The following is a 25,718-nucleotide window of genomic DNA, read 5'->3' on the forward strand; positions in this document are numbered from 1 at the left end:
TCCTCTGATGTTTTTATCATTACTAATGCAACCAATCTAGATACAGTATACCAGATATCTACTTTCTGAACAAAAACATTTGATTTTATAACTTGCTAAATTACAATATTTGGACGGTGTAAAGAGTGTAGAGCAGGGGTGTCAAACGTACGGCACATGGGCCGAAAACGGCCCACAAAGGTGTCCAATCCGGCCCGCATGATGATTTTTTATTAAATATTGAATGCATGTTTTAAAAATCCTTTCAGGCTTTTTAACCCAAGATCTATAGATCAGTGTTTTTTTTTACAAATGTAAAGGAGCACTTATGAAATTTAGTATTCACAGAGCCGTGTTTCTCTGTTTTTTTTTGCGAATTCATTTGTAGTTTGTTTAGTTCATTTTAAAGGGGACATATCACAAAAAAAATGAATTTTTTCATGTTTAAGTGCTATAATTGGGTGCCCAGTGTTGCTATCAACCTATGTGAAAAAGATCAACCCAATAACTTAGTTTTGGTAAACCATTCTCTGCAAGCATGTGAAAAAATGGGTCATTGAAATTTGGCTCCCCTTGTGATGTCAGAAGGGGATAATACCGCCCCTTAATCTGCACTATCCAACCACTGCACTGCCATTTAGTGCAGAGATCAGCTCATTTGCAATAAAAGGATACACCCAAAAACGCCACATTTTTTATCAAACCTACTCTACAAAGTGTCAATTTTAACATGATATAATAAATTATCTATATGGTATTTTGAGCTAAACCTTCATATACATACTCTGGGGACACCAAAGACTTATTTGACATCTTAAAAAAGTCTTGTGAAATGTCTCCTTTAACACAATTATCAGCACACTCACTAAGTTTTGAAAAAGATATCCAGTCCTCACATGGTGACGTTATTTACCATCCGGCTCTCAACCGAAAACGAGTTTAACACCCCTGGTGTAGAGAGTCAATTTTAAAGATATGAAATCTACTGACTCCATTATTCATTTAGTGCGTTTACATGCACAAAATAAGTGGATATCTATGAAAACTCTGCTTATTATAAAAAAAACTGTTTTCATGCAATTACAAGCAAATAAATAACATAAAACACTTTTTATGAAGTTGTATCATATTCAATTATAAATAAATATATTGAGAATCTATAGATGATATACAAGATCTGAAGATACGTTACAAAAATCTGACACGAATATGGTTTGGATCAAGTTTGCAAACATTACATTTCATGTGCTGTTCAGACTACAGTGTTTCCCATAAATTGATTTATTTGTGGTGGCCCACCACAGAATCAAAACTGGCCCCCACAAATAGAATTTTCATGATTTCCATTTTCATTTTTATTTCACTATTTAAAACAGCTTAATTCGGCTAAAAATATAATGTGATATATAATACAGATCAAATACAGATATAGATCAAAGAGTAAAAGTGAAACATATTTCAGGTGCCAACACTAGTCCAAACGCAAACACGACACGATGACGTCACATATATGCTAATTGGCGTGTGATGTCATCACCACCACAGTCTCTCAAAATCCTGTGGGAAACACTGGACTATAAATAAATTAAACGGATTTGAGTCAGATGTGCCACAAAATATTATATTTGTTGCCTGTCAGATCAAATCCTAGCAGTAGTCTTGACCAAATTAACTCATCTGAACCCGCCGGCAACTATAGTGCCGAAGGCCTACCATTATTCAAAATGTGTATTTTTTGCATTACCATACATGTTTATATAACAACTAACATACAAGACAACCTCAGGCGGAGACTTCGACAACCTGCTGGACGATATGTCATGCGTCGATGTTTAATTCATGATGTGCATACTCAATGTTTACTCAGAAAAGATCTGGCAACCCTAAATTTTACAATGCACACTTAAAATGCATAAGAACTACATTATGATCATATTTTAAGCTAAAACATCTTATTGTTCTGTCAAACAATATTTCTGTAGCTCAAGCCCCAGTTTTATGACATTTTTAAAATACATTAATTGATCATCTATCTGTGCATTTAAACCTCAGAAAAACCAACAGCACTACATTGCATAATTTAATATGTTGTTTTTAATTCAAATTCAAAGTTTGTGATCGTTTTATGTCATTAATTTTCTTTGGAGGGTGCAAAGGGATGCAAAAGTTTGTGTAGCTAAACCGAGCAATGTGTCGACAGGGCAAATGCCATGTGTACTGATAAATGTATACATTGTAATGCACTATAAGTAACTTTGGATAAAAGCATCTGCCTCTGTATCTCTAGGAAAACAGCAGGCATTAATGGCTTACACCGAAAACAAAGGTAAAAGCAAGCAATCGATCAAATGCGTACGAAACACGCAGATGAAAAGTATTTCAGCGTTGATATGTGTGTGACTCACATACACATACCTACTATAATATGTATGAAGTCATTAGCTGTCAAAAACTTCAACAGGAGAAAAGATGAAAGCTGTTTCATGTTTGTTCCTGACTCAAAGGATGTCTCGCACTTAAACCTGCACGTGTACATCAGCGCTTATATACACTACCATTCGCACATAGTGTGTACGTCTGCGACCGTGTGTGTGTGTATCTCTACCTGTCCCCATCGGATTTGCATTTTTCTATCAGCTGTTAAACTTGTGCCCCAAGCTATCGGTTGCCACGGCAACAGTACAGGCATTCCAGCACCTGCTGCCAGCCTCGTTCCCTGAGCAACCCATGAAATCAGCATCTGCACTTCTTTCTTTTATTTTTTTGTTTCAGCGACTCATTTCGCCCTTAACTTGGCTCGACTGTACAACAAAGCCCTTGAGTATGAGGCAACCAGTGCTTCAATCAAGTGTTTATATTCGTTGCTCATTTGAACCGTCTCCATAAACATGACGAAACATTGCCGGCATTCAGGAATATGAAATCCTCTTAGCAGATAAAAGCCTACAAATTCATATCAGTTTGAAGCGTTCGGGAAAATGCCGCCCTGTATCGCTGACAGTTTTGTAAAACATAAACCATAACGCATTACTGTAAATGTGGCACGTGAGCTGCGAGACACAGTTTTGTCACTTGTGTGGTTTAATTAAGATGCTTTTCCAAACCTATACACAGGTAGTGCACTGCACATACAGCGAGTAAAATAAGTATTTGACACATCAGAATTTTTTCTGTGGGCTATTGACACAAAATTTTCACCAGATGTAGCCATCAAGCCAAATATTAAATTCATACAAATAAATCAGAACATTTAAGTATACAAGTTAAGTCATAATAAATAAAATGAAATGACACGATATGCAAAAGGTACAAACCCCAAAGTAAATGATGACGCAAGTTATCGTCTCCAACGTAAATCCCTTTTTTGGACTACAACAAACACACGGATTGTAGGCAACAGTTTACTTCCTGGGCCGGATGACATAGAGAAGACCGACATTATCATAATTCCTCCCGCTTTGGACTCATGCTGTAAGTTAACTCCTGTCAGCATTGCATTGTGAGCGAATCTTTCAAACATGATAAGGAGCGTCACATTTCTGGCTGATGTCAGATGTATTCAGGCCAATCACAACGTACGTTTGCAGACACACAGTCAACTTGCGCTCGGGTGTTCATGGACATGTCAAGGTTGCTAGATTTGCGAAACAAAACCAACTCGATGGCAAATTAAATCTTGCCCAGATGACCATAGCCCAAATACCAACACTTTATTTTCATAAATAAAATAATCTTACCAAAATCCTTCAACAATTAACCCACAGGAAAAGCAAAGTGATCACCACAAACTTGGCAACACTGGTTAAAGTTGCATCTTGGACCGTTCCAATACGGTGGACGACTTATTGTGTATAGCGGCCCATAGAAACAGATATGTAATTCATGAAAAACAGTTATACAGCTTTTGGCACAATATTTTTTCCTGTAGCTCAGCTGGTAAAGCATTGGGATAACAGCCCAAAGGTCGTGGGTTTGATCCCAAGGGAGCACAAATACCGATATAAAATATAGATTGAATACACTGCAAGTTGCTTTGGATGAAAGCGCCTGGCTGCCCATCATATCCATAAATGTAACTGTAATGAAATATACACTATATCTAGATTGCCCTGTTGGTTTGCTTATTGGGTGACCGCTGACATTAGCTTAGCCTAGCTTAGCGTTTTGTAAATTCTGTAATAATATGGCTTTTCTTGAAATGGTCCGCCTGCAATCTTAAAATCGCCACGGTTTCTGTTATGTAAGTGTGGTGTTGGGGAGCACTTCATGATTTTGCTATAATTTTTCTTTGCTTACACTGCTGTTTATGGTATTATTGCCAATTATGACAAAACTTGTGCTTTTATATATTTTTAGGGATGCACCAAAATTTCGATAGAGTTGTTAAATTTGATTTTGTTGTACAATAAAAACACCTTTCATTTGAATTACTTTCAAAAAAGTTAGATTATTTTCTTGGTTTGTAGTCCAACTTAGATTCATATAATTAATGCAACTATAAAGTCTTAAAAATATTAATACTTTAAAAACTTTTTTGGGTCATTCTCGGTTTTCGGCCAAGTGCATAGAGAATTTTCGGTATCAGTTTTTTCCCCAAAATTATAATTTCGGTGCTTCACTATTTTTTTTTCTTCTTTTAAAGGCCATTTCCATGTAAGAATGAAAAGCATGCCGAGTTTAATATCACGCCTGTTATTTATCATATTAACTCACTACAAGTTTGATAGTCAATAATTATACAATTTCATTAGATTATAATCAATTTATAAGGACAATAAAGTTTGCATTAACACTATATAATCTATTCTATATATTTTTTGTGACCCTGGACCACAAAACCAACTATTGCACTGGTATATTTGAAGAGTTTCGTTGCAAAACGAGATAAATCCATTTTTTAACATTTTTGTCAAAACATGTTTATTATTATGTTATCATGTTATTATTTAGTTTTATGGTGCTACTTAGCTGTATTTTTTATGTTATAAAGGTTTAAATCAAAACAAACCAACTGCAGTAGAATTGATGTTAATTGGAATGCACAACCAAAAAACAAGATTTCTGAACAATTAAAAAAACGGAGTTATCTCGTTTTGCAACGAAACTCTTCATTTGTAGAAATAGCCTAAATAATAATTTACAAATAAAGAATTTACAAAATATCTCTATGGAAGATGATCTTTAATTAATATTCTAATGATTTTTGGCATAAAATCGATAATTTTGACCAATAAAATGTATTATTATTTTATTGGTCAAAAATCTTTAGAATATTAAGGAAAGATCATCTTCCATAGAGATATTTTTTAAATTTCCTACCATCTCAAAATATACCATATACCATACATTGTAAAAAAAATGATTCATTTAATTTACTCCATTTTTTATGGTAAGCGGTTGCAATCAATTTATTTGGGCTGCATTTAATCAAAAGTGTTTTGTTTTGTATTTCTAATTTTTTTTTAATGTAGCCTAAATAAATTGATTGCGACCACTTACCTTAAAAAAATTCAGTACATTTAATGAATAATTTTTTTCAGTGTATATATACCATCTTTGCCATTCCTTTTAAGCTGCTATGAAGCAATGAAACAGCTTCAAAAAGTGCTATGTAATTAAATGTGACTTGACTCGACAAGATCCTCATCATGTGGAACTGAAAGTACCGAATGTGAAGTTTTCAAGTGACTGTTTGCTCAAGAAAAACATTTGTAAAGCTTAACACTGCAGCTCTGTATGTTTGCTCTGTTAATAAGCATCTCGTGAGCGACTCTTCATCATATAAATAACAGTGTACTGGCAGCTGGTCGTCTAATAGCACATATAATGGAAACACTGCCTCTCTCTCTCATCACAGACTCATTTTCCTCATTTGAGTAGTGAGTCACAGCTCAATGACAGAGTCATGTGTGGATGACCCTGTAGGCATCATCTTTAAAGTCAACACTTCACCACTTCTCCCATGTGTCCCTTTTTACTCCAAATCACTGTTTGCTACCAAATAAAAGAAGGATAGACTATTTTGTTCTCATGAAGGTGTCTTTCTTGGCCTGGCCCGTCTCTGGATCTGTATTCTCTAATTTCATATTAAAAACCTGCGTCTCTCAAGGTTACACGTCAACCCTGTTACCATAAAATATTCCCCTTTTAAAGTAATGAACGAGTCCATAAATCAAAAATAAAAAGGCTTAATGATGACAGTGTCATCCCTTCACGAAATAACCTTTCCAAGGACAAATCCATGGATAAATGCAGGCTAAATTTAGGGTAAGAAAAGATTTTCAACTTACACCCAATCATCATCATGGCCACGGCGAAGATCTTCTCTCCATCTGTGGTGGGAGCAATGTTTCCAAAGCCGATACTGGTCAGACTGGTCATGGTGAAGTAAAGAGACGTGATGTAGACCGAATCCTTGGTAGGTCCACCTTCCCATCTTCCTGTCCCGGTGGTGTTAAACCGGTAGGGCGACCCGATGCTTTCACCCAGCATATAAAGCCAACTGTCCGTTCGTACCGTGTTATTATCCTCATTGATGACCTCATAGTCTCCAATGCTGTACCATATGCAGGCCAACCAATGGGCGGCCAGTCCGAACACACAAACCAGGAGAACCAAGACAGCCGCTCCATATTCAATGTAGTGATCTAGTTTACGAGCCACCCGGCCCAGACGCAACAGTCGGACCACCTTCAGTGAACTAAATAAACTGCTGATACCCTAAAGAACAGAGAGAGAGAACGAGAGAGTTATACATACGGTATGTTACCGCTTTTATGTGTTGATATGGTTTGCAAAGTGGTCTGTATGTCTATTTATATAACTACAGACAAGCACTTTTTTTCAGTGACAAAGTGTTTTCTTGAATCTAAATAAAGTGCATTGTTTCCCCTAGCACAGATTCTCTGCATTTATAAATATGCATAGGCGTCTGCCAAGCCGGTCCTCTGAAATCAACAATATAGAGCGTTGAAACAACTCCTGTGCAGCCAGAACAAAAAGCTCCTCAGATCTGAACAAATACGCTGGGAAATATTCAAACAAGAACCAAACTGAACGCGTTTTTTGTGTAATGCCAAGTATGTTTTTGGTGTACTGTATAGATACTTATATATATATTTTAAAAAATGGTCTCTACAGCTGTGACTGGGGTGGGACCCTTTTAAAAAGCACAACTTTGCACCTAAAGAGTTTTTATTAGTACCTCAAAGGTACATATTGGTACCAAATGTGTACATATTGGAATCTAAATAGTATATATTAGGACCTTTTTAAAGGGTTAATTTTTTCTGACATATACACTGTTAAAAAATATTGCTACCCTAAATGAGTGTTGTAACTTAAAAAATACAAGTTAAAATCTTTTTTTTGGTAAGTTAAAGTAATCTAAATATACTAAAAAAAATTAAAGGCGGGGTGCACGATTTCTGAGAAACAGGGAGTCGGGCCGAGTACCAAAACACACTTGTAGCTAACAGACATTGTTGCCTGGGTTGCGTATGTGTCTTTCAAAAGAAGGTCCAGATTCTATTTGGGTTAGGGGCGTGTTTGTTTAGGTAATTTCAAATGTCAACATTGGCTTTCATAGATCGTGCACCCCACCTTTAAATAACTTTTCAAATAAACATTTTGGGTATAGCAAAATATTTTTTAAGGTGTATGGGTGACATTGTTCAACTGGAAAATTAAAGACTTTTTACAGTAGCTGTGCTGTATTTACAATAACAAGAAGTTTTGGATACTCTACTATACTATATTTGACCTGCCGGCTGCCGCCTATACCAAAGTAAATCAAGTGTGTTTGTGAATTCGGTACAAAAATGCTTGCATACCGACCAATAAACACACACACACCATACACTAACACACAACAAATTAATGTCTAAATGTCAAAGAAAAACTAATTTTGCAGTACATCTCATTAAAAACATGATACATAATGGTGTACTGTATGTATGAGATATACATCAAAGTCTGTTCGGGCCCTCGAGGGAGCGTATCAATCAAAAGGAGGGTTTTGAGATGAAAGGCCGCCTACTTGAGTGACAGCTCGATGGTTCCAGTTCTTCATTCCCCCCCAACAAACACAGGCAGTGGAAGAGACATGCAAAAAGATAGGAATGAAGAAGAGAAAATAAAAATAAAGGATCACTGCAAATAAATCCAGGGAGATTTGTAGCAGAGCGAAAATGCAGAGCCGGAAGTGACATAAAAAGGGTCGCACACATTAATAATCAGACTTGTTAAGATGATGCAATATTATGACAGAGGTTTCTGAGAAATCATAGGAGCGTTACGTAACTAAAAAGATCATTATGCAAACTAAAGTTTTAAAATGAACCACCTGAGGAGGTTGTAGATTATTTAAAAAAAACGCACGGATCATCCCGGAGGCCAAAATTCACCTATACCAGGTAACGTTAGAGATATGTGTGTGTGTGTTATGAGAGATCTGGTACCGTGTTTGAGAAAAAGAAATCTTGGCTGTAACTTAATTCACTTTGGCTGGATTCATACTGCAGATCTTGATGCCCAATTCCGATTTTTGCCTGATTTTTTGACTACCTGCTTACATCATCTTTTAAAAGCAACTCGTATCCGATATCAGCATTTACACTAAACACATGGCAAAACAATTCAAGGTAGACATACTGACCCGGAACAGCTTAAACCACAGAGAAAGTAAAATGGACACAGACAAAGTGATTATACAAGATTCTAGATCTTAATTTCTGTAGACAATAAGACATAAAACCTCAAAATTACTTCACAAGTGGAGCAGTCGTCCTCCATTGCGCTGCTAAGAAGAGTAATGTGATCGCGGTTGGTGTTCACCCGAGTTGACGTCATTTGCCAGCATCACATTTTTAATGACGCACGACACGTCTTGATATGGTAATATCCGATCTGTTCACTTACATTGCGGACGCATATCAGATTTATTTCCGCATATGAATGAGGCCTGAAACCGATCGAAGAAAAATCGGAATCAACTGAAACAACTGAAAACACTTATTGGATTCACACCAAACGCGGTACAGTTGGCAAAAATGCGCTATTCACACATAGTTGGACGGTTGAACATTTTGAGTTTACTCGCTTCATTTGCGCGTGAAAGCCGCGTGTGAAATTCGAGTCATTGGAGACATTCGCGCAGAAACTACTAGAGCAAGCTTCTTGGTTAACGCGCCGCGATTTTCCGCCAAAGTTCAGATTTTTCAATTTGTGCGTTCAATTCACGTCATTGAATGAGGCGGATTTGCGTCTACCGGGCCGCGCTAAACACCTCATTCGCACAGTGAGACTTCAAGACACACATAAATGCGTCTTTACATTGACTTAACATTGATACCCTGAACGCAGCATAAGGGATCACTTGAAGCTAAAATTTAATTGCTTGCATGAGTAACAGTGTGTAATACCTGTACACATGTTCCTGTAGCTCAACTGGTAAAGCATTATGTTAGCACCACAAAGGCCATTAGATCGATCGCTTGAGAAAATGCATATTGATAAAACCTTTGTAAAGCCAAATGCATGAATGTAACAATGAGTATGGTGTATATTTTGTATCCCTGCTAAAAAAAAAACAGAATCCTACCCTTTAGGTCCTAATATATACCATTTTGGTACCAATATGTACCTATGAGGTACTAATATGAACTCTAATGTTGGGCTCACACCAAATCCGTTTGAGGCATCAAATTTGCGTCTAACGCGCATAGTTGGACGCTTGAACATTTTGAGTGTACTCGCTTCATTCTCACGTGAAAGCAGCGCATTAACTTCTAGTCATTGAGACATTTTCGTGGAAATTCGCGTCATGGGAGGAGCTTCTGCGACTCCGCTCGCTTCCTGTAATCACGTCACTACTAGAGCAAGTTCTTGATTGGTAAACGCAGCGCGTTTTTCCACCAAAGTTTAAATTGTTCAACTTGCGCGTTTCCCACGGTTATGCTACATACACAGCAAACGCGGGGCATCGCGTTCCTCGCTCTAGATTACCCGCGGGATTTAACTTCGTGTCATGCAAATTTTTCGCTCAAGTTGAATATTTTCCACTTGGTGAAGACGCGTTTGAGGCGAATAGCGCCGCCCATATTGCGTCATTCGCATCACCCCACGGAAGGACACGTCTGACCGCGTCTTTGCATTGACTTTGTATGTATTCTACTCACGCAAATTGTTGAACTTGCATCTGGTATGAACCCACAGTAACGCTTAATTCGCAAACTACTAGATGTGCGAATGAGGCGGAATCGTGTCTACCGCGCCACAATAAACGCCTCATTCGCGCCGCGAGACCTCCAGAAGCGCATCAACTTTACATTGACTTAACGTTGAAATCACTTGCGCTTGACGCCTCTACCGCGGCTGGTGTGAACGCAGCATTAAGGCGCAGCAACGCAGCATTTGAAAAGTGCCCCAGTGACAGCTAGGGACCATTTCTCCTGGCAGCGCACATGTTGAGTTTGTATGAAAAATGAGTGTACTTTTGTTAAATGTCTCTTCTGGATTTCACTTCGCTGTCAGAACTTCTTGTTTTTTTTCTGTGATTGGTCGGCTGAATTGACAAAACTTGTAAAACATAAAGTGCTAAAAAAGTGTCTAATAAATAAGAGGAAGCTATTTGGAGAGTCTCTTTTCGGTGGCACTAAAACACAACCATAAATCATCAAATACCCTACACACCTAATGCTTAAGCACTAAAATGCCTTTCTGTTATTGTCAGGAAAATAAAAAAAATGAATTTGCCCAATGCATCCATTGTATTTTAACTACATTTACTTGAAAACAACATGAGCCAGTGTAATTTCAATCTCACAGACTACATAAAATGATTAGCATGCAAATTTTAATTCATCCACTTTTGTGTCTTTCCCCACGTGGATAGCTTAATTCCCCAAGAAATACATTCCCCAGCTACGATAAACAATCCTGGCCTGATATTCAACAGATCCCTGTGATTTGTTTCAAATTCTGACTCCATTTCCTAATGTAAAGAATCTAACGTGTCTGTTTGTTAGGGTTCACCTCGCCGTGAACTTTAATTCGGCCGTTTCCTCCAGTGTTTCGACACAAATCAAAGGGTAAGCAGACACCAGACAGTGCGCATTACTCTCCATCAGAACGGCATCACCTCGGGATCTTATTCACGTCGACTTGCGTAATTCTCCGAGGATGCTGTTATTTATGGTGGTGCTCTGCGGTTTGGGCTGCTCAAAGCCTGCGCGGCGTGCGCAGACGGATCTGATGAGCTTGATGTAGCTGATGATGCTAAACGGGTGCTGACAGGACCACTGTAAACCATATGCCCAGGGGTGAAGATGAAAGTTGCAATCCTGAACGTGTGTGTTAGTGAGAGTGAGTGTGCTGGTATCATATTCAATTGTAACTCGAGTTGCATTCACGTGAATCCGTGTGTGTGTGTGTTAATGTTGGAGCAGTGCATTCAAGCCTAAAAAAATCTATTTACCTTTTCAGGCACAAATAAATGTTGAATGCTGAGGAATGCAGGTGTGCCGGGAAGCAAGAGATCCTGTGTGCGGTGACGGAAATTGATTGTGAGTTCAATTAAATGCAGACGGTTCAGTTTAAATCGTTATACGCTCAGAGATTGATCCGGAAAAAAAGCTTTAACACGGCAGCCCACACCGGCACAGAGAGGCACGCACCATTGATTCAGTGCCCGACGACACTGCACTTCCCCGTTTCAAGAGAGATACGGAGAAAATCAAAGAGAACGAGGCAATGATCTTTCACTTAAATGCACTTAAATGAAAATAAAAGTGTGAATATGATAGCATGGAAACGAACCCTTAGCCTCAGATCAATGAAGGGGTGCAGCTCCGATACGCTCTCACGCTACCCAATCGATATTAATTAGCACCCGAGATTTGCTCCATAACAAGCTTGAATACTATCAGGCACGCAGAGCACTCAGACAAACAATGAGTTTAATGCTGCAGGCGTGTTATACCAGCACTCGTCAAGCTACGCTCACATTTAATAGCTTTGAAAATGTGTGATGGTGAGAACTCTTTAATATCTCAATTGTTTTTCTTCAATGAGATGAAATGGGGGGCAAATGGAAACTTTTGCTTCGGCCTCCTGGTAATTTTTTTTTTGCTGAGAAAATCTCACAAATGTTTCTATTTTAAGGAGAGATCTCAGCAATGCCAAACACTGAGCTCAGATTTGCCAAGTCTGCAATAAAAAGTCAATAGCAATGAAGATTTCAAAATGAACATTTCTCATCGAAATTATAAAAATGTAGATATAAAATGTACATTAATTTTACAGCTCCACATGTTTAAAGGGATAGTTTAAAGGGATCCATGATTTACTCATCCTCATGCCATCCTCCATGTATATGATTGTCTTTTATCAGACGAAAACAATTGAAGTTATATTAGAAAATGTCTTTCGGATGTTCCAAGCTTAATAATAAATGGTGCTTCTGATTGGAAAACCCAATAAAGTCCATCCATCCTTCGTGCCTGAAAGTAACTCTACACGCTTGCCTCATTTAGTATATGCGATCTATGAATATGCAAATTAGTTCCAACTTCTACTCAATCGCACAGCTCGAACCATAGATATGAATATGTGAATTAGTCACCGCCTCCACTCTTTCGCACCACCTCAGAACATAGATACATATGTACATAGATGCTACATTTCAGCTCATTCTCATGAAATGCGTATTAATAGCACGCAGTGTAAAAAGTCGTTGCAATACAAACGCCAAATTCCAATTTTGCATGCATATGATACGCCAGTCCTTCTTGTTCACTTAATATAGAACATCTTTCGTGTCGTTTTATGTATTGTTTTTTTTTACTATTGTCGTTTGGGTTTGGGGTAAGAACAACTTTTTGTTAAATAAAATGACATCTAAACCCAAATCCCAATTTTAGGCGACCATAGTTCAAAGCTCACATAACACACGCTGTTTCTGTGTATCTGATGTAGAGCTCGACCGATATATCGGCAGGCCGATATTATCGGGCGATATTAGGCATTTTCCAAACTATCGGTATCGGCATTCATAATGGGCGATAAATGAATATTTTAAAAAAAAAAAAAACGGACGAAACAGCCTTCAACCATGTCATGAGTGTTGCCGTTGTATAGTGTGTCCACCAGAGGGCACTCTACAACGTCCCTGTTGGCAACACTCGTGTATAACGCGTCACACATCCTGCAACCTGCTGATCAAGCCAGAGTCGGGCAGAGAGAACAACGGTTAAGTGAGTTCATGGTGAGTTGGTCACGAGACAATAAAAGAAACAAGTTTCTTTTTGAAATGCATTATCATATAATTTTAGTTTAAACTCATAAATAACTAATGTTAGGGAAATCTGTTTGTTTTGTTGCGCGTTTTTGAAAAAAAAATATCGGCCGATATATCGGAATATCGGATTTTAAAACCAACAAACATTTGTATCGGTATCGACCTTCAAAATCCTTAATAGGTCGGGCTCTAATCTGATGTTAATCTGAAGTACCTATAGAGTAGTATTGCATCCTTCATATGTCCGAAGAGTCTTTAGTTTTATCAGATTTATAAAAGACAGATTAGCTTTACAGAGTCTTTCCGATAACGTACGAAAAAATTTGAAAGGAGGAGTTACTAGCTGCAGGAGGAGCGAGTCACGAGTCAACACTTTATACAACACTGAGTGGATATCTTATGATTCACTACATGTTTGTGTCGTTTATATACTATGCACTTACGCGCCTTGCGCATACTATAATCCAATTATGTCACCAAACAGGTGTTCAAAGTGTTTGCTTTCATTTCTTTTACATGTTCAAAGCGTATACGCATTGTCTATTTTTGAGCTATGGTTAGACTTTCCCTGACAGGCCAAATTTTGCATGGTTTAAGCCAAAATTGCTAGCAGGGAGCAGTGCTGCAATCGTATCAGCGCCAAGTCTATGCGGCATCCATAAAAAATATCTATGGCTCAGACTACTGATTCACTCGTTCATCTGTAATCATGTGATTGGTTACATGCTTGTGACATAAAAAACCGAGGCGATTTCAAACTGTTGGAATGAAACTCCAATTTTATGAAGAAAATGTCAGCAATGGTGTTGAATGATCAAATTTGAACATGGTTTGTCCTAAATCATATTAAAAACACCACATAGACATGTAAACAACAATAAAAACTTTTTGCCACAGGTGGACTTTAAACTCTAGAGAACTGAAAGGTTTCTTTTTATCAGTCAAAATTTATTCATTTTGAGTTATTAATCTTTAAATAGTCTAAATGAGTCTAAACCTTAATGTAAATGACACTGACCTCATCCACGTTCTCAAAGGCGTTGATGACATCATAAGGCAAACAGGACAACAGGTCGATCACAAACCAGGTCTTCAAGTAGTTCATGCGAATGAGTTTCGGGTCGGATATCACTTCGCCGGCCGGTCCCACGAAGGTCGTGTGAAAATTCAGCACAATGTCAACAAGAAAGATCACATCCACAATGCTATCCACAACCAGCCAGGGGACGTTGTTCTGCTTCGTTTTGAATGAGACGTTGTAAGGAACCATTATGGCCGTGTAAAAAGTGAGAATAAGAATGACCCAATCCCAGGTCGTCTTAAAGGCACAATAGTGCAAAATGATATGAGGGGGGGTCTTGGGCGTCTCTTGTTTGTACTGGGGAAGGATATCCGAACCCAGCTGAAGAACCTGCGGGAGAGAGAGGACAGTCATTTAACTGATCTGATTGATGGTGAGAAGAGAGGAATGATCTGTCTCGGCTGTAATGCTACTCAGTGTGAGATTACCCAAAAGAAAAATCACACAGTATTACATCTGGTCTGTATAACAGAAACAGATTCTTCAATCAGATACAAATTCCCGATTCATATACAGATTCCAGGTTTAGATACAGATTGTTGAATCAGACAGATACAGATTCTTGATTCAGATACAGATTCTTGATTCATATACAGATTCCTTATTCATATACATATTCCTAATTCAGATACAGATTTCTGATTTTATAAACAGATTCCTTATTTATATTCAGATTCCTTATTCAGATTCTTTATTCAAATAAAGTTTCTTGATTCAAATACAGATTCTTGATTCAGATACAGATTCTTGAATCAGATACAGATTCTTGAATCAGATACAGATTCTTGATTAAGATACAGATTCTTGAATCAGATACAGATTCTTGAATCAGATACAGATTCCTGAATCAGATACAGATTCTTGAATCAGATAGAGATTCCTGAATCAGATACAGATTCTTAAAACAAATACAGATTCTTGGTTCAGATACAAATTCTTAATTCAACTAAAGATTCTTGATTCAAATACAGATTCTTAAATCATATACAGATTATTGAATCAGATACAAATTATTGAATCAGATACAGATTCTTGATTCAGATACAGTTAGTTAATTCAACTAAAGTTTCTTGATTCAAATACAGATTGTTGAATCAGATACAGATTCTTGATTCAGATACTAATTCTTAATTTAACTAAAGCTTCTTGATTCAATTGCAGATTGTTGAATCAGATGCAGATTCTTGATTCAGATACTAATTCTTAATTCAACTAAAGTTTCTTGATTCAAATACAGATTCTTGAATCAGATACAGATTCTTGATTCAGATACAGATTCTTGAATCAGATACAGATTCTTGAATCAGATACAGTTACCTAATTCAACTAAAGTTTCTTGATTCAAATACAGACTCTTGATTCAGATACTAATTCTTGATTCAGATACTAATTCTTGATTCAGATACTAATTCTTAATTCAACTAAAGTTTCTTGATTCAATTACAGATTGTTGAATCAGATGCAGATTGTTGATTCAGATACCAATTCTTAATTCAACTAAAGTTTCTTGATTCAAATACAGATTCTTGAATCAGATACAGGTTCTTGAATCAGATACAGATTCTTGAATCAGATACAGTTACCTAATTCAACTAAAGTTTCTTGATTCAAATACAGACTCTTGATTCTGATACTAATTCTTGATTCAGATACTAATTCTTGATTCAAATACAAATTCTTAATTCAACTAAAGTTTCTTGATTCAATTACAGATTGTTGAATCAGATGCAGATTGTTGATTCAGATACTAATTCTTAATTCAACTAAAGTTTCTTGATTCAAATACAGATTCTTGAATCAGATACAGATTATTGATTCAGATACAGATTCTTGAATCAGATACAGATTGTTGAATCAGATGCAGATTGTTTAATCAGATACAGTTACCTAATTCAACTAAAGTTTCTTGATTCAAATACAGATTGTTGAATCAGATGCAGATTGTTGATTCAGATACTATTTCTTAATTCAACTAAAGTTTCTTGATTCAAATACAGATTCTTGAATCAGATACAGATTCTTGATTCAGATACAGATTCTTGAATCAGATACAGATTCTTGAATCAGATACAGATTCTTGAATCAGATACAGATTCTTGATTCAAATACAGATTCTTGAATCAGATACAGATTCTTGAATCAGATACAGATTCTTGTTTCAAATACCGATTCTTGAATCAGATACAGATTCTTGATTCAGATACAGATTCTTGAATCAGATACAGATTCTTGAATCAGATACAGTTACCTAATTCAACTAAAGTTTCTTGATTCAAATACAGACTCTTGATTCAGATACTAATTCTTGATTCAGATACTAATTCTTAATTCAACTAAAGTTTCTTGATTCAATTACAGATTCTTGAATCAGATACAGATTCTTGATTCAGATACTAATTCTTGATTCAGATACTAATTCTTGATTCAGATACTAATTCTTGATTCAAATACAGATTCTTAAATCGGATACAGATTGTTGAATCAGATACAGATTCTTGAATCAGATACAGATTCTTAATTCAAATAAAGTTTCTTGATTCAAATACAGATTGTTGAATCAGATACAGATTTTTGAATCAGATACAGATTCAAATAAAGATTGAGATCTCTGATTGAGATTGAGATACAGATTCTTAAATCAGATACAGACTCCTCATTTAGATGCAGCTTCCTTATTTAAATACAGATTCCTGATATAGAATCAAATTTATATATAATTTTCCTTTCACATTTAACAAAAAGCAAGGTACAACACTGCATTCATATTTTAGGTTATTTGGAAGATGAGGACTAGAATGTACAAAGGCATTGTTATTCACCACCTGTTATTTACAATTGATTTCTGAAACTTGGCCTAAGCCCAAATTGATTTATGAACCCTGTATTTAAACTATTTAGAAACATCACACACACTGTTTCCTATTAATCTCACTGCAGGTTATGTGTGTGTAGTGGGAATACTCAGTATGAGATGATTGCTGTCCTAGTGTTAGTTTGATCTTGACATGACTGGGATGCTGACACACAACAGAGTCACTCACAGGTGTAACACACACACAGAGATGTACCTCTGCAAGGCGTGAGTGTTTATGCACATTTTCTCCTTTGTGTACGGTAGGCTGGAGTTGCTGTATGACCCCTCTACTGCTTGTAAGAGCCCTGGTCAAACGTGCAAACTTTCCCCAACCTGCACACAGATCACACATATTTAAGAATTCGGCAGATGGTTTTATCCAAAACAACTTTCAATGCAATAGACAGTTTATTTATCAGTATGTTTGTTCCTAGGTTTGTTCCTCTGTTAAAGCAGTGCTTTAATAAAAAAAAATAAACATTTATATTTCAACGCTTGTAAACTACAGAGGTTGTGAGATGAAATCATATATGTTCACATAATACATCTGGACAAGTCGTACCTTTTGAAGAGTCGTCCTCGATTGGCTGTTTGAATGCTGTGATGTCACTAAACGTACACAGGAAGAGGACAACTTTCTCCTGTTCGTTTCGTTTAGGTGCAATTTTCACAAAAAACCATACCGGTGTTCCTGAAATAAAGACATGCATTTAAATATCCTCTACCTGTATGCACCTCCATGTGTCAATATGTGTAAATCTGACATCCGAGAAAAACTTATTTCTCTGTTTGTCTTGTTTCTGTTTTACACGCTCATGCATATTCAGGAGGAAGATATTAACATAACAAATTTATGCACCAGGACTGTCATGTTCCTGCTCTCAAAACTCACAGCTCAATTTTGTGTGCATCTGTTTGTGTTTGTTTGTTTGTGTGTGCAGATGTGGTGCTTACGGTTTTTCTTGTACATCAAGATCTCGAACGAGTTCATCTCATAGTTCTCGAAAGTCAGCCGTACTTTCTCACACGTGTCTTTGTCTGTGAGCTCTCCGAACATGAAGCTGAGAGAGGAAACAGATCGATACGTTCCAAATTAAATTCAGAAGCATACTGGGAATTTGGAAAATGTGTGGATGAGCAAAAGATGCACTACTTTCTCTTTCAGTTTAAACGTTTACTTCAATAATATTGCAAAATAATGTCCGAGGAAGGATAACGTTTCTTGTTTAATGTCAATAAAAACATAGTAGGGCATTATTGATGGGGCGATGGATACAGTATCACATAATAAAGCATGAGAGTCATTGTACTTAAGTGTCTGATTAAAAGGAAATGATTCACTGATTCTGCTGGATCATGATGGCCAACTAAAAGTTTACTGAAAACACGTTAAGCCTAATGGAGAGAGCAGATAAAATGCTAATGTTCACAAGAGGTTCAACAAATGTGTTTCTCTCCGAGGTGTCTGTTATGTGACTGTAATGAGCTTGTCTTGTGTTTGGCAAATCAGGGGAAAGCCAAAGTTTAAAGCTTGCTGGCTCAGAGCTTTCATCAACTACATAGTGAAGAAGATGGGCACTTTTCCCATTACTACTGATATCATTAATACAACATCTACACAGACTGCCCTGTATGAGATTTAGCGACGCAACAAAATTAGGCGATTCGTACAACCACATTTGTATGTTTTCGTACAATTTGTTCTAGCCCCGTCACTTTGCTGTTAGGGGCCGGGTTGTCTTTATCATTTTTTTTTTCTTCAAATAATTGTACGTTTTTTAAGATTTACTTTCGTCCCGTGACGTTGGGGTTAGGGGCGAGTTTCTTTATTGTTTTTGTCTAATAATTGTACATTTTTGTACAATTTGCTTTCGCCCCTGATGCTGAAGTTAGGGGTGGGGTTTCATTATTGTTTTTAACTAATAATTGTATGTTTTTGTACGATTTGCTTTCTCCCCTGACGCTGGAGTGATTTCATCATTGTTGTTGTTGTTGTTTTTTTCGGAATAATTGTACGTTTTTGTACGATTTGCTTTTACCCTGTGACGTTGGGGTTATGGGCGGGATTTCATTATTGTTTTTATCTAATAATTGTAAGTTTTTGTACGATTTGGTTTTCCCCCGTAACGTTGGGGTTAGGGGTGGGGTTTCATAATTGTTTTTCTAATAATTGTATGTTTTTGTACGATTTGCTTTCGCCCCTGACGCTGGAGTGATTTCATTATTGTTTTTGTTTTTTTATAATTGTACGTCTTTGTACAATTTGCTTTCGCCCCTGACATTGGACTTAGGGGTGGGATTTCATTATTGTTTTTGTAAGTTTTTGTACGATTTGCTTTTACCCCGTGACTTTGGGTTTGGGGCAGGGTTTCATTATTGTTTTTTTCTTCAAATAATTGTAAGTTTTTGTACGATTTACTTTCAACCCGTGACGTTGGGGTTAAGGGCGATTTTCTTTATTGTTTTTATCTAATAATTGTAAGTTTTTGTACAATTTGCTTTCGCCCCCTGACATTGGAGTTAGGGGTGGGATTTCATTATTGTTTTTTTTTTTTTTCAAATAATTGTAAGTTTTTGTACGATTTACTTTCATCCCGTGACGTTGGGGTTTCATTATTGTTTTTATCTAATAATTGTACGTTTTTGTACGATTTGCTTTCTCCCCTGACGCTGGAGTGATTTCATTATTGTTGTTGTGTTTTTTTTCCGGAATAATAGTACGTTTTTGTACGATTTGCTTTTACCCTGTGACGTTGGGGTTATGGGCGGGATTTCATTATTGTTTTTATCTAATAATTGTAAGTTTTTGTACGATTTGGTTTTCCCCCGTAACGTTGGGGTTAGGGGTGGGGTTTCATAATTGTTTTTCTAATAATTGTACGTTTTTGTACGATTTGCTTTCGCCCCTGACGCTGGAGTGATTTCATTATTGTTGTTGGGTTTTTTTTCGGAATAATAGTACGTTTTTGTACGATTTGCTTTTACCCTGTGACGTTGGGGTTATGGGCGGGATTTCATTATTGTTTTTATCTAATAATTGTAAGTTTTTGTACGATTTGGTTTTCCCCCGTAACGTTGGGGTTAGGGGTGGGGTTTCATAATTGTTTTTCTAATAATTGTACGTTTTTGTACGATTTGCTTTCTCCCCTGACGCTGGAGTGATTTCATTATTGTTGTTTTTTTTTTCTTTTCGGAATAATTGTACGTTTTTGTACGATTTGCTTTTACCCTGTGACGTTGGGGTTATGGGTGGGATTTCATTATTGTTTTTATCTAATAATTGTACGTTTTTGTACGATTTGGTTTTCCCCCCGTAACGTTGGGGTTAGGGGTGGGGTTTCATAATTGTTTTTCTAATAATTGTACGTTTTTGAACGATTTGCTTTCGCCCCTGACGCTGGAGTGATTTCATTAGTTTTTTTTTTTTTATAATTTACGTCTTTGTACAATTTGCTTTCGCCCCTGACATTGGAGTTAGGGGTGGGATTTCATTATTGTTTTTGTAAGTTTTTGTACGATTTGCTTTTACCCCGTGGCGTTGGGGTTTGGGGCAGGGTTTCATTATTGTTTTATTCTTTAAATAATTGTAAGTTTTTGTACGATTTACTTTCGTCCCGTGACTTTGGGGTTAGGGGCGGGGTTTCATTATTGTTTTTATCTAATAATTGTACGTCTTTGTACGATTTGCTTTCGCCACTGATGCTGGAGTGTTTTCATTATTGTTTTGTTTTTTTCCGAATAATTGTACGTTTTTGTACGCTTTTACGCTTATGTGCTTTTACCCCGTGACGTTGGGGTTAGGGGCGGGATTTCATTGTTGTTTTTAGCTAATACTTGTATGTTTTTGTACGATTTGCTTTTTCCTCGTAACATTGGGATTAGGGGCGGGATTTCATTATTGTTTTTATCTAATAATTGTACATTTTTGTACGATTTGCTTTTCTCTCGTGACGTTGGGATTGGGGCGGGATTTCATTATTGTTTTTTATAACAATTGTAAGTTTTTGTATGATTGACTTTTACCCCGTGATGCTTGGGGTAAGAAGCAGTGTTAAGTTATTGTTTTTTTTATATTTGTACGTTTTGTATGATTTGCTTTCACCGGGTGATGTTGGAGTTAGGGGCGGGGTTTCATTATTGTTTTTTCCCCTAATAATTGTAAATTTTTGTACGATTTCCTTTTACCCTGTGATGCTGGGGTTAGGGGCGGAGTTTCGTTATAATTTTATTTTCTAATAATTGTAAATTTTTGTACAATTTGCTTTCGCCCCTGATGCTGAAGTTAGGGGTGAGTTTTTATTATTGTTTTTTTCTAATAATTGTATGTTTTTGTACAATTCACTTTGTATGCAAATTAGCTAACTCGTATAATACGTACAAATTCCTATTATGCTGGATTAAGTAAGCAATAAAATTAATGCATTCAGTGGGGTTTGAAAGTCTGAATGCATTTATGAAAATGTTTCTATTTTGCATTTTTTTTTTTAAACAAATTGTATATTCATGAAAATGGAAAGTTATTAGAAAAATAACGTGAATTTAAATTTTTTTTCCAGTATTTGGTCCGTCTTCCGTTTGCTTTCATGACAGCATGCACTTGAGCTGGCATGGGCTTCACAGGTTTGTGCAACATCTGCTGATCCATGTAAACCCAGCATGATTTGACAGTGTTCCAAAAAGCATCTTGTGCGCTTCAAAGAAAGAAAAGGACCTTTTGCACAAGATAACTAACACGGTCAATGTCACAAATTTGCTTATTTGACCTTTTTATTACTCTATTTATATTCTGCTGTATAAAATGGACTAAAGAAAAATGCCGAAGTAAACTGCACACTGGACTTTATCCTGTAGAGATATATATTTAATAAGTATTTCTTTGCACTCTTACTTCCAGACAATGTATTTTGTATGTAGCGTATAAATCTATGTAGTGTAGGGTGTAGTGTTGTACTGTAAACTACACCATCAGGAAAAGAGGTACAAAAGCTGTCACCGGGGCGGTACGCTTACACTTCTTGTAAAAGTTGCCATAAAAATGATGGGTGTGAGACAATATACATCACTTGAATCTTTTTATGAGTTGTTGGTTTTTAAGAGTGTAAAGACATTTGTGAGTGACTCTGACTTGTTTATGTAATGCATGTGCTTCATATCATGTGTCTACTTTGTAAAGAGGATCAATATCAAATGAGAACCTTCCAAAATTCTCTGTCTTACTTCCTTTCACAGACCTGTAAAAAAATACCATCAACATGCTCACTATAGGAAACCACCCCATTAACACAAAGTATATACAAAGTCTGATACCTGCAAGTGCTGCTTTTCTGCATGACCTCTGCGCGATGGTACCCGGACAGCTTACAAAAGCCATCGTTGCTGTAGACGATGGGCCAGTCTACGATCTGAGCGTTCCCCAGCACAAAGTTTGTATCTGTAAGGAGAGCAGAGGAAGGTTTGGGGGAAGCAGGTGAGAGGAACCAGGCACAAAACAAACGGTACAAAAAAGCAAGAGGTCGGTCGCTATAGTAATGAGGCAGGATGGGTGGACACTGTCACGGCAGTCCAAAGCCACAGATGTGACAAGTTTACAACAACAGTGAATGTTTCAAGCTTTTTTATTGGTCTATAACTGACATGGTTACGCACAGCAGTGTTGCTATAGCACATAAACCACTCCCACATTACGCTACAGTCCCAATAAAACTGAAATAACAAGCTTCTCTTTAAATCTTAGCTTTAACATTCGGTCCTCTTGTACACATGCCTTATAGGGTTGGACACGTGATGTTTAAAGAAAGGTTTTAAAGTCACAACATGACTGACTAAAGGAAATATGATTCACACTGTAAAAAATATTTGTTGGTTCAACTTAAAAAAGGAAGTTACCTGGTTGCCTTAGTTAATTTAACTTAAAAATATTAATTAACTTGTAAAAATTGTTGTGTGAACCAGTGACGAAGGGTTTTATGATAAAAGAGACCCCCGCGTTTGCCAGTTACTCACTTAATCTCATTTGTAATCACCAATAGGGCAAAAAAACTTTTCTCTGGCCAAAAATATATTTTAAATATATTAATGTAGAATACATTGTGTAGAAAGTAATGCTCAATTAAATATTTTTGAATTTGGAAATATATTTAGTTTTAACCTTCGTATATTAAAATATATTTAAAAATGTATTTCAGGGGCAAGCAAATAATTTTACATCTCATATGGCAAAAATGTATTCTTTGCCAAGATATATTTGAAATATATCGTCGCTGTCCGATGAAATCCACATATGTCCATTTTGCCGATTTTGAGATTTTTCGACGGATTGAATGTCCAGTTTTATTTCCGTATACAGTATGCTTCACATATCTAAATGGCCAATGAAAAGTTGTTAAATCATGTCATCTGATTTTCACGTTTATCCATTTGGTGTCAAAGCTGTCAATCATGCCGCGTATCTCCCACCCTGTGAAAGCATCTCGCCGGTCTCGTGAAGTTTCATCAAATCTCAGCACTGGATAGCCGAATAAACATAGCCTGGTGAGACAATAGCCTCTTTCACACAGTAATTCTGGTAAATTACCATGAATTTACCAGAATAAATGTACCAGTAAATACAAAAATGTGCTGTTCACACATGCAGTGACGTTCCGTCTTTTTACCAGTAAGACATCATTCACAAATCAGTATCAAAATACCGGTAAACTCGGAGAGAAAGCGGAAGTTACCTGTGGCGCACGGCCGGCGAGCTCCGTCCGTGTCGTATTTGTAAACGGCGGGTTATGACTTAATATCCACGGTCCGTATTTTGTTGTTTTCACATCTGTGGCAAACGGTCGCGAAGTTGCTCGTGACCAAACAACATTGCGTTAGGCGTCGTCAAACGGAACCTGCGCGTTTGCACATTAGGTGTGCTAAGGACGTCGGCAATTTGGCAATTAGATGGTAAGCTGTTTTAAACAACTTTGGTGAAGAAATGTGGATGTTAACTTCAGGTATGCTCGACTTCTAAGCAACATGTGTGTGGAAACGTCCGTAAACAGTCTGGGGGAAACCGCGTCACCTGTATAAAAAAAACTTTCTGATTGGCCCGCCCGATCTGTCAGCGCGGTCTGACGTCATCCGTTCTAAATGCCGGTAATGCTATATTTTTCGTTCACACACAGCGCTTACCGGTAAATTACCGTTAATCTTACAACCTGTCTTACTGGTAAATTGGGAGCACTGATTTACCGGAAAGGTTCTGTTCACACATGACATGTTAACTGCAATTTACCAGTAAATTACCAGTAAAGACTGTATGTGTGAAAGGGACTAATGACTTTCCTTCATCGAGGTAAACATTTCCCCCCTGACACCAGACATACGTCTAGGAGTGACAAAATTACGGTAGGACTGTGCAAACAAAGTATCTGTCTAGCATTACCATGTCAGTGTATTGATTCATTGTCCCTTCATAGTTTGCAAGAGACATTTAATAAATTTATAATTAATATTAAATAAACTAACTAAGCGTATTTAATAAACTAAGACATAGGCTATTTAATAAACTGAGCGTATTCATCTGTCAATATGAAACTCGACTTGGCCGTTCTAATTAATGATTGGAAGAACGCGTATCGACCACCGTTACTGTAAAATATGCACGTATGTCCATTTAAACTCAATTTTGGTCAAATGTGGATTATATCATTACACTGGCAAGAATATGGTTACATGTAAAGATGCCGTATCAAGTATATTCAACTGCTTAAGAAATACTGTTTTTTTCCACGTCTTGAAAAGTAACCGTTTTGGACATACATGAGTTTCATCGGGCAGCGACGATATCCTAAATAAGTTATTTTGAAGTTAAAAATATATTTAATTTTAACCTTTTTAAAACTGTTTACATGTATATTTAACTTTATACATAAATAAAGTTAATTAAATAAATTAAATAAAAGTGGATTTTGCATAATCGGTGCCCTTAAAGGCAACCAGGTAACTTACTTTGTTAAGCAAAATATTTTACAAAAAGCCATATTGTAAACTGCGGTATTTACTAAACGTGACCCTGTATGTGAAATTCATCCTAAAGTCTCATGATCGAATTACTGAGATTTGTAGCATCAAAGTTTGATTTCAGTCATTGAATTCACATTCATTTTCATTTTTGACATGACCACTCAGTCAATATTAAATATATCAAGGTTATATTTAAGGTGTCCTTTAAATGATGAGTCAAACAGTAAATGACTAAAACGGGCATAATCCCAAATTTTCCTTTGCTGTCTAATGAGGTAGTTCTTGGCCACTTTAAGGTGCAGTGTGGACCAGGCTTTATGTCAATAAGGCTAAACACTACAACACATCTGACAATAATAATCCTGTAAGAAATCAACTAACTACCCTCCCTAACACCCTTAAACATAATTAAAAGTCATCTTGTGTCATTCTGTTGTGTCACACAGTCAATTTCAATAATACTGCCAATACACATGAGTGTTGAAAACCGTGCCAGGGTCACCCCACGT

At 36.7% G+C, this 25,718-nt stretch overlaps 1 protein-coding gene across 2 annotated transcripts in view; it reads right to left on the bottom strand.

The window, feature by feature from the left end:
- kcnh1a (potassium voltage-gated channel, subfamily H (eag-related), member 1a) overlaps positions 1-25,718 on the bottom strand; it is a 71,466-nt gene that overhangs the window by 42,396 nt on the left and 3,352 nt on the right. For both annotated transcript variants that reach the window (XM_055171396.2, XM_055171397.2), the window contains 6 exons: positions 22,519-22,642; positions 18,166-18,272; positions 17,774-17,902; positions 17,426-17,544; positions 14,295-14,687; positions 6,270-6,699 (listed from right to left, as the gene is read on the bottom strand). In XM_055171396.2, the coding sequence (XP_055027371.2) occupies positions 6,270-6,699; positions 14,295-14,687; positions 17,426-17,544; positions 17,774-17,902; positions 18,166-18,272; positions 22,519-22,642 (1,302 nt within the window). The remainder of the gene's footprint in view (positions 1-6,269; positions 6,700-14,294; positions 14,688-17,425; positions 17,545-17,773; positions 17,903-18,165; positions 18,273-22,518; positions 22,643-25,718) is intronic.

This window comes from Misgurnus anguillicaudatus, chromosome 7, assembly GCF_027580225.2.
Source record: "Misgurnus anguillicaudatus chromosome 7, ASM2758022v2, whole genome shotgun sequence".
Lineage (NCBI taxonomy): Eukaryota > Metazoa > Chordata > Actinopteri > Cypriniformes > Cobitidae > Misgurnus > Misgurnus anguillicaudatus.